General features: G+C 44.0%; 1 protein-coding gene across 2 annotated transcripts; it reads right to left on the reverse strand.

The window, feature by feature from the left end:
* Positions 1-2,222: 2,222 nt before the first annotated feature.
* SLC30A1 (solute carrier family 30 member 1) lies at positions 2,223-9,710 on the reverse strand. 2 transcript variants are annotated; one of them, XM_088477308.1, is made up of 3 exons: positions 8,761-9,710; positions 8,101-8,142; positions 2,223-4,352 (listed from the first exon to the last, which is right to left on the reverse strand). In XM_088477308.1, exons 1-3 carry the CDS (start codon positions 9,371-9,373, stop codon positions 3,469-3,471), a joined length of 1,539 nt encoding a protein of 512 aa, XP_088333434.1. In that variant the 5' UTR covers positions 9,374-9,710; the 3' UTR covers positions 2,223-3,468. The 2 variants fall into 2 exon arrangements, with proteins under 2 accessions (XP_088333434.1, XP_088333435.1); XM_088477309.1 differs by lacking the exon at positions 8,101-8,142 and having other exon boundaries at positions 8,761-9,708.
* Between the last annotated feature and the right edge of the window lie 1,278 nt (positions 9,711-10,988).

Raw genomic sequence — 10,988 nt, forward strand, 5'->3', positions numbered from 1 at the left:
AATACAGCAACTAGTTTGTGTTCAGGTAATCTGGTTTTCCCTGGTATAATCATAGATTTCATATAACCACAAAGTGCAGACGCTTAGCCAGGTTTTTAACTCTCCTGTTTATTTCAAAAACAGCCTTCAGTGTTTATATTTAAGTTATCCATGGTTACCGCTCTATTCTCAGATTATCCAATGACACCACAATAGATTGCTGGAGATGGAGAGTTTATGAGGAAATATTACACTTGGAGTTATGTAGGAAATCCAGGCGGTCAGGTCAGTCATTGATAAACATCTGTCACCAAATTTATGCAGACAGGGGGGGGGGGATGTAAACGACTAGTTTATGGGAGGTATACAGGCAGGAGATTTAAACTTACTGGCATGTTATAGCAACTGTACAGGTGAAATGCTCGACGTAGCATTTCAGCCATCTCGGGATCTAGGTGCAGGCAGAGGTCAATATTGTTACTGTCGACAGTCACTGTCGATCTCCCGTACCAAACTCTTTAAGGATCTCCATTGACACACAGGCAGCAGTCATTTTATAAGTAGAACGCCGGCAGCCCGAAGGGAGAATATCCCGACAGGACAGGTAAGTATTCTATCCCTACCCCTCTCCCCCCTTCAGCGTTCCAGCATTGGGATTGAGATAGGAGTCAGTATTTCGACGCCTTTCTTAAATCCCAAATCAAGATTTGGATGTAGGTATTGAGACCACTGGCCGCTACATCCCCCCCTAGAACATGCCATCTAGTTCCCTCAAGATCACAGCTTTCTTTCGGCTGGATAAAAAAAAGTTAATTCACTTGTCGATCTCTCCTGAAAGAGCCGGGAAAAACGGTGACTTGAAGTTTTAAGGTATAGCTAGTGGGAGCTTACACACCCATCCTCTGTTTTGAGGTAGTTTACTTGAAAAGGAATTTAGGAATGCAGTTATGGAATTAGTACTCATATGAAATTTTTTAAACAAGCCGTAAATTCAAACCAAACACAGGGTTTAAAATGTTATAGCTCATAATAGTTATGTTGGAAGTAGGAACTTTGTGGCTGATTCCATTATCGGTGATATTTGGCTGCACACGTTTGGCCGTTCCGGTACCCTCAACATTAAAGCTCTCAGATTGTGTGAATATTAACAAAATAATTTATTACAGGCTGTGGACATAGCATGGAATGGATTGTTTTCTAAATCTACAAAAAGTCACCATTAGGAATTACATGATGTTGCACAACATTAAGAATTTGACAAAACATCAAAAAAAAAAAAAGGAGCTGCCTGTGGAGAGGCAGATAGGGATGCCCTAAGTCAGTCTTCTAGGATTCAGCCAATTCCCCAATTATTTCTGCTCCATATTGCAACCATGACGAGCATTATTAAACTTAGGCAGGAGTGGCTTAAATAAGGTCAGACTTTAATTTTTTGAAAAAAACAACATCTTTTATAAATATATTATAATACAATAAACATTGGAAAATGTAGATTGGTTTGGCTGAATCCTGTGGCACTGCCTTAGGGTTGTTAAGTATAGTATTTCCTCCACACAGAATGCAACATGAGCAAAATTGTTGCAAATATCACACAGCAGTTAGGATTACTGTCCAATTTTACGGCATTTGGGGTTATCCCACAGATTTGACTAGAGACTGTGTGAACAGTAGACACATGCAGGCACTGGAGGCCATAATCCCCTGTGTCTGCACAATCACATTGTGCTCCAGTTAGCACAGCACGTGGGAATATTCTAACTAAAAAAGAAATCTAAATAGCAAGATACCTTTGGATAAGTTGCAAATCTCTGTGGCAATATAGTGCACTCTATTCTTTATGAGTGCATTTCCAATACTGCAGTAGAAAATAAGTGTTTAAGTCACTAGCAAATAAGTACTATGCAATACAAACTCCCTTTGTTTGATTGGTCCTAGAAAAACGCAACAACATGTTATGGGAGTAATGACTATTAGGAGGCCCAACGCAAACTAAAGACTGTAAGGAAGATACTGATCGACAGAAAGTGGTTGTGACTATGAAGTAAAATATTACATACATATGGCATATGAAAAGAAAAGTCTAATACGGTGTTCCCCAAATAGCTCACTAATGTACAGGAAGGGGTACAGTTAAAGTAGACCAACAACTGTAGTTCAGTTGTTTTATGCAAGTACTACTCAAGTAGGTTATTCATTCCGTTCAAGTCATTTATAAAATGATGCATACAAAAGGACAGTAAAAAAAACACAAAAAAAAAAACTTTATAACAGTGCTTAATTTTGTCTTTAAAGGTTTTCAATCACAAATGTGCTGCTGACACATTGTATATTACATTCATGACATTTTCTTTTCAAGTGGGCGCACACTGGTGGCAGCCATTTTGTGGCTTGATTCAGTACTCAGCCTATCAACGGATTAAGAACTAGGATCCTTGTGTGTCATTCCCCATAAGTAGTAATAACAACTTATCGTATGTATAGTGAGTGATAAATTACAATAATAATAGCTTACATTCTCATGAATATTTTACAGTCCACAATATGGCTGCCTCTACGATCAGTGACCATTCCACTTAAAGCTTGCTTTGGCAACATATGAATTAACTAGCACTTGTTGCATTAGCAGTTTGGCCTTGGAAAGGGTGTAGCTTTTGCATGTAAGTGTTTCGCAGCCTGAATGATGACAATTCATAGCTCACACATTATCAGTACTCTGCAATTCTCAGTACCAACGTGCAAACAAGAGATTAGAGCTTGGAACACAAGGAAACAATAAAAGTGCAATTTAATTTCAATGCCGTTTCTGAATAGGTGCACTCAAGAGGTCAGGTGGGGGGAAGTCAGTCACTTTTTTTTTTTAAGTCTTCAAAAGTGCATTATGTAAAAATTTGTTGCGGAGGCCATCGGGAAGCTAATGTTACACAGATTTTGCAAAAACCATAGGCTGCACAACGCACTTCTATTAAAAGCCTGAATGAAAAGTTACCTTTATAGATATCGTAACAGTTATAAAAGTGCTGTATTAGCCAATGCTATGATCATCCCGAGACAAAAGGAATCAGCTGGGATTTTAAAACACAGCTTCTTGTACAAGTGTTGAATCAACTGCTGTCAACATCTGACTAAAGGATCTCTTAAAAACCAACAGGAACAATATAAAACGAAAATAAAGCTTACACTATACGACAGTCTCACTACAAATGCAGTTTGGATGACAATGTCCTGGCCAAATACAAAGAAAAATAAAATGTAACATTGACAAATTGTAGACTATCTACAGAATCAAAGACTACCAAATATTTTCGTTGTGACAAGTGGAATTTTGAACATAAAGCATCCTGAAACTAATCTATTTCTTTACAGTCGTGCTAATCAATATTGCCAAACTGCGAGTTCAGGAAATAAGTTACTAGGGAACAACTTCAATGAGTTTTCCCCAGCTCGAACCATCGTTTTTAGGTTTTCTTTTTATTAATTTGCTGGAGCTACTCAAACAGCAGAGTCCACATCTATCTTCAGTTCATTAATAGGCTTCTCAGAAGCATTAGTTCTCTTGGTTTTATGCTCAGGAGATTCACTAATCATTTCTAAGGCTGCTGCTCCACAGCCGGACTTTTTCCCCGAAGCGTTCTTTTCCGAGCTGCCGCAGCACTGCTTTGGGGCGCACTGAGTTCTGCAGGACAGTTCACAAAGGGATATTCTAGACCCAGATTCCACACTGGAAAATTCAGGTTGGATAGTCGTAGCATGGATTCCTTCATCGTGAAAGAAGTCTTTAATACGCTTTGCCACATCCATATAAGCGGTGGGATCGTGGCATTTTATGTGTGCCGTGGCAATGATTCGGCTTTCAGCCAACTGCCAAATGTGCAGCTCGTGAACAGCTTCGACGCCTTCCAGATTTTTCAGCTTTTGTTTCAAGGAGTAAATATCGATTTGTTTAGGAACGGTTTGGAGAAGTATGAGTGCAGACTCTTTGAGAAGTGGATAAGTTGTATATAGCAATATGCATACCATAATAACACATAAAGAGGGATCTAGATACAACACCCAGCAAGGTCCAGCAATTTTGATTTCCGGTTGTTCTGCGCTGCTGTTCAGTGCAGCCGAGGTATGATTTACCTCTGAATGGTCACTGCAGTGGTCATGAATACACGGGTTGATACACTTTTCATCAGATGGACAAGGGTTAAAGACAAAATAAAAAATCACAGCATTCACAACAACAATCACGGAGCCCAAGGCATCACCGAGAACGTGCAGAAACACTCCTCGCATGTTTAGTTGAGTACCATCCTCATGTATTTCTGCCACACTGTTTTGGACAATGTTTCCATTCAATCGCTCTTCTACTGGGGTCTCCACCAAAGCATCTGTTTAAAACAAAAAAAACAAAACGAAAAAACAAAAAGTTTTATTACATATAGTTAAACCCTAACAGAAACATTCCTACATGTAGAAATAGAGAAATTAATTAGTTAACGCAGAAGACTAAGTTGGCTGATAAGAATTTGGAGAGAAGGACTGAAAAAAAAAAAAAAAAAAACACATGAGCATCGGCAAATTGTATAATAATGTAAAATCCACGACATATCGAAATTCTATTGGTGCATACACACGGTCAGATTTTTCTTCAGATCTGAACAATAATGATTTCAAAGATCGTTCATATCTGAAGGAAAAGCTGACATATCTGAACGATTCGCGTTCCCACTTCTCAGATAACAATATCTGACATCTGATGTGTTTGCAGTCAGTTTTGGACGATTTCAGTCATTGTAATGCAGTCAAAAATCGTTCATAGCTCAAACCGTTCATCTGACAAATCTGACCGTGTGTATGCTCCATAAGAAGCCAGAACTCAAAACCACACAAGGACAAATAAATGTAATAAATAAAAATATATATATATATATATATATATATATATATATATATATATAAATTTATTTTTTTAAGAGGAGAGAAGGAGCAAATCTATTTTGTATGGTTACAGTATAACTACAAAATTACATGGTGTGTTTACAAATTTGTTCACAAATAAATAGTAAGTCTCTGAATTTGCTGGTTACTTCACATTTGTGGCCACTTACGTTACCTTGCATAACATTTCCAGTAGCTAATACCTTGACATGACCGTGTGCTATTTGACACAGTCTTATCAGAACATCAAAAACTAATAATCAACAAGTTACAACCAGAGGACTGTGGTCTGCCGGTACTACTTGCCAAATCCTAATTGCAATCTATTTTATAGTCAAGCCATAGCAAAGACCAACATACTCTCCGCGAGTGAATTATTCTCAGTTTAGCGAACCATAGTAGGAAAAATGTCACAGGGGCCTATGCATCAAGCTATTTTTTTTTTACATAAAATGATGCAGAAACTGCAGTTTCTGCATAATTGTATGTATTGTTGCCATGTACCAATGGCACAATGCAGGAGATATCGCAGGAATCTCCATCAAAGTGCTAATTAGCATTTCAGATAGCAGCCCCCTTTATGATCAATAATCCGACCACTATAATTAAACTGACCCCTATTTACCAAACTCAAAAAAGCTAAGCTTTTCAGAGTTTGGCCCCGGTAGTTTACACCATCTTCAGATGGTGTAAACTGCTTTAAGTCTATGGCGGCTCTAGGAGCAGGAGAGAGATCTTACGATCTGTCTCTCACAGCCCCCGGCGGGCTCCGGAAGCTGACACTAGGCCTGATTCAGACCCGGTCGCAAGCGCTGAGCGCTCGCAACCGGGTCGATGGTGGCCCAGAGCGCATGCGCACAACGGAGCCGGCTCCATCGTGCGCATGCGCGAGACCCGGATAGCGACGGGCAATCCGTCGCTCCGGGTCACGCACCAAGAGGGGGCGTGCTGTCGATGTTGAGTGACAGCACGTCCCTTTGGTGGGCGGGCCGGGGGGGGGGGGTGGTGGGAGTGGTGTCAGTGGGAGAGCTTTCGGCTCTGTTTGAGCCGAAAGCTCTCTGGGGCTTGCGGCCACGAGACCCTACCACAAGGGTCTCGTCGCAAGCCCGATGGTCGCGATGGTCTTGACCGTCGCAACCATCATCCTGGCTGCTCGCATTAGCTGTGGCAACCCACAGTAATGCGAGCGGCCAGGAGGCCACTCCATATAAAAAAAAAAAAAAAAAAAAAAAAAAAAAGATGCCCTGATTCAGAGCGAGCGAGCCCCAGAGCATCCGACTCTGAATCAGGGCCACTGTAAGCATAACCAGTGACAGCTTCCCCCAGAGAAGTCTTTCACTTCTGTGAAAGACTTCTACAATTTGCCAGGGATATAACGAGCAGGGACAGCAGTTACCGCAATCTCTCCGTGCGAGTTCCCCTTTCCTTTGTACATGACGGGGATGTTTTCATTAAAAATGAAAATATCCCATGCAAGATGGATACATAACAGTCGCGGAAGTACTGCAATTATTAGTAAAAGTAAATTACTAAAGTTTCTCCTTGTACCTGGCTAGTTTTCATTTTCTCTATACAACTAAAATAAATAAAATCTATGGTGTCCAACTCCCCAAACTTACAATGTAAAAAATAAACCCTCATCCACATAAGACAATACAGATTCCTATAGGACCATTTAAAGCAAGAGCAACCAACTGACTTGGTCGAAAGCTAAATGGTTTCTTTTACAACAATGTTGTATCAATTAAAATTGAGAAATTTAGGAACAAGAATTTCTTATCTGTAACTTTGAATTTTTGCACTATAAATGTAATTCTGTAAACCCTTCATATTTCCCCTTGCGCTGTATTCCTAGTTACTCAGTGTGGTTTACCACTAAAAGTCAACAAGACATTAACAGACCAGGGAACTGACCGACTGTAACCAGTGGATTAAAACGTAAACTCTTTGGCAGACAAGTACAGTTTGTGTATCCCTTGGTGATCCTCAGGTCACCATGGTTGTAGTAACACCAGAGAACTTGTTGAAGATTAGCAGCTTCTTTTATGACTTCCTAAATCTATGACAACCCGCAGAGACGGAAACCAACTTTTTGAGCATTTAAAAAAAAAATAAAAAAAAAATTCACATGTAAATGTTACATTTCATTGCATCGCACTGATTAAATCACTGTGAATTGTAATGCAAGTTAAGGCTACAATATATTTAAGGAAAATAAAAAATACAAACTACACTTGAAAGCTGACAGGAGAAATCCACGTCTTTCTCTTAAAAATACTATTATAAGGAATTCATACCACAAATAATACACAAATGGGAACATTAGAGGCAAATTGAATATGCCAAACTAAGACTACCAGAGTGCCAAGTCTTACAAATACCTGAAATGAGGCTGGCAAGCTGATCTATATTTATCGGCAACTGATGCTATCACTAGTCAGACTGTGGATTCCTTATTCAATTTTTGGAGGTCATAATCTCAACCAAAGGGAATGAACGCAAATTAACAAATACACTTGATATTGATGCAAGAACACTATACTGTACATGTGGTTTCAGGGCAGGATAGCAGAGGAGACCATCCAATTCCTTATGTCTTTAGAGACACTAGTGGCCAACATATCATCAGAAATGGACTGATTAGATAAGCAAGACTTAAATGAATGAACATGACTGCTAAACCCCAAAAGAATGAGATATGTGCTAAACTACCCTCACCATTACACACTACTCTTTATATCTAGGGGGGATTTAGAAGATAATTCAATTTTAGGAAGCACCACAGCTACAGTATTACTTTCCTATATAGGGCGGTATTCAATTGTTTTATCGCACCTGATCTCCCGTCTAAAGTGACAGGAGATCACGCAACGCGCTATTCAATTGATGCCGATTATCGCGCCCATAGAGGTCGGGTTTAGCCGCATAAAACAGCTACACTTGACCAAAGTGCTGGGTGCGATCGCGAAAAGTGCCATTTGGGACCAGTGACTCCTGGGGGTGCAAGCTGAAATGCCGGTGCCAGTCAGCTGATCGCGCCGACAGGAGCGCGATGGGGGGGGGGGGCTGAAACAATTGAATTCCACCCATAGAATTTAGAGGGACAGAAATGCATTTTAACCATTAGGGTTTTACAGCTTTAAACATGCCGGTAAGTGTGGGATCCCGGCGCTAGCATTGCAAGGTCAATATACTCACTGTGGACATAGTGAGTTTCGTTCAACATCCTGACCGCATCCCCTATGGAGTATATAAAGAAGAGAAGACATACACTGCTAGTTATGTTGTGGAGTATACAGAGAAGAAGGCATTGCCTTTGACAGTTACTACACAGCCATCTATCCTATGGAACATATAGGTAGGCACGGATTGCCAGTCAGAAGACAGACACTGCAAAGTACACTATGGAGTATTTAGGAGGTGCAGGCATTGTCTGTCAAATGACCTACACAGCTAGCTACCCAGATGACTAACAATGCTAGCTACCCTACTGAGGGGCAGATATTGCCTGTCAGAGGACCTATGGAGGGGCAGATATCGCCTGTCAGATGACCTACACAGCTTGCTACCCTATGGAGGGGTAGCTATTGCCTGTCAGAAGAGATATATATAGAAGGGCAAGTGTTAGAAATCCTATTGCTCAATTATATTTTCTATAGACTATTTAGAGGGCAGACACTGTCAGTGAGACCTCACAATTACGGCTCCTATGTGATAATATACCCTCCCCCCAAGCGGAGGTCATGTGATAGACTGAAGTAGAGAGAGGGAGGGGGTCTGGCTGCCAGGGGCCCCCACAGCTAGGTCGTGGCAGTGCCCACCACACAGTGGCACCGGGGTCCCCTGCTGCCTGCTCACCGTGCTTCCCGGGCACCACCTCCACCCCGGGGACGTTGGGGCCGGCGCAGTTCTCCACCAGGTTGTTGGTCTCTTCCCGGTCCAGGGCCACCCCATCTCCGGCAGCCCGGTCCCGGCTCCGGTGCGCCTTCTTTGGTCCATGTGAGTGCCCGTGCCCGGATCCCCCTCCTCCTCCTCCTCCATGAGAGTGTCCGTGGCCGGCCCCGGCGCTGTCACGGAACATGCACAGCCCGATGAGGTTGATGAGCAGCCCGCCGGCCCCGACCCCGATAACCACCAGCGGTTGCTCGATGGCCTGCGGCTCGGTGAAGCGCTCGATGGCCTCCAGCACGATGGTGAAGCAGAGGGCGGTGAGGAAGATAGCGTTGACCAGAGCCCCCATCACCCCGGCCCGGATCCAGCCGAACGTGTTCTTGTCCGTCGATCGGGTCTTCTGGGCGAATCGCACGGCGATCAGGCCGACCACCAGCGCGATGACATCGGACAGCATGTGGAAGGAGTCGGAGAGCATCGCCAGGGAGCCGGTGATCCGGCTCACCACCACCTCCACCACAAAGAAGACGAAGGTCAGGCCGAGCATACACAGCAGCCGCACCCGGCTGGAGCTCCACATCGCGGCGGCGGCCCGGACTCTCTACCGATCCGAATGGGGGGTCCAAAGGTCAGCGCGGCGTCTCCCAGAGAGCGGCGGGGGGGGCCCGGCGGCTGCAGGAGGCCGCGGATCGTTGACGGGGAAAGGGAGGACCGGGGACCGGCGGCAGCGGAGGCTTCTCCCTCACTGGGCATCTCTGACGTCCGGAGCAGGAAAATAATACAAACTTTTGCACCCGAAACCGTCTTTTCCACACGGAGCAAGATGCAGGGTCCCGCCCCGCCGCTTGCTGGGGATTGGCCGAGCCGGGGATGGGGTGTGATAGGCCGCGCTCAGCAGCTCACTGTAACCCGGCGACAGCACAGCCGCCATTCCCTGACAGAGCCCGCAGCCGGCACTGTGCCCATGGCAACAGCCTCAGGACTCGCCCCCGGACCCTGAGCTGCCCCTCTGTTACAGCCATAATACCCTATATCTGCCTGTGATGTATCACTCTCATCCCATTACTTCACTTAATATTTTCTCCTGGTGTGTGTCATTCATCCATTACATCACTTATATACCTCCCAGCTGCCCCCCTCTGTTACTTGTATACTGTACCTCTACTTACCCTAGATCTTTCCCTGGTCATTGTTGAATGTTTCATTCTCATCCCATTATACCATTTACACGTCCCAGTTTCCCCTTTGTTACAGCCAAACCTACCCCATATCTGACCCTGGGGTATCACTCTCATCTCATTACCTCACTCATATATCCCAGCTGCCCCTCTAACATTGCCAAACGTACCCCATAGCTCTTCTGCCCCTGGTGTACCAATCTCATCCCATTACCCCAATTATACCTCCCCACTGCCCCACTATTACTTCTATATCTACCTCCCGGTATTTGTCACATTCATCCCCTTATACCTCCCAGATGCCCCTCTGTTTATGCCAATGTTATCCCATATCTGCCCCCGGGTATCACTTTCATCTTTTTACCTCACTTATACATCCCAGCTTCCCCTCTGTCACTACCAACCATACCCCATAGCTCATCTGCCCCTGGTGTATCACTCTACCCATTAGCTCACTTTAGGGCCTGATTCAGAGTTGAACGGTTTGCCGATTTTCACGCAGTTGAGAGATTATCAGTGTTTGCACGTGTTACAGCCGCATTGCGCACGTGCAATGAATGAGTTGCTATCAAGCTCGCTGTGAGGTTTCACTCGCAATTGATGGGACAGGAAGAGACTGTTTTGAGGGTGATACGGGGAGTTCTGGCCATAACACGGGCGTGTTGGGGTCGTTTCCTGGGCGTGTACTAGCCAGTGTCTGCGATTGCGTACACAGAGAACAAAACTCCAGCGTCTCAGTTACCACGTCCATTTTGAGTGACCAAAGACTCACTCGGGGAGTCAATGTTTTACAGGATCTGCGTCCAATGCTGCATTTGTGTATGTAGTTGCGGGCAGCTGCGAGGGCTCCGGTGGGCAAATTTCACCGGCTGATGCATTAGCATATTTTAGCAATTGCGGCATAATTCGCAAATGCGTTTGCATTAGCGTTCAACTCTGAATCAGGCCCTTGTACCTCCCAACTGCCTCTCTGTTGCTGCCAAACTTACACCATAGCTCATCTGCCCCTGGTGCGTC

Source organism: Taudactylus pleione, unplaced genomic scaffold (genome assembly GCF_031769625.1).
Source record: "Taudactylus pleione unplaced genomic scaffold, aTauple2 ptg000201l, whole genome shotgun sequence".
Taxonomy (NCBI): Eukaryota; Metazoa; Chordata; class Amphibia; order Anura; family Myobatrachidae; genus Taudactylus; species Taudactylus pleione.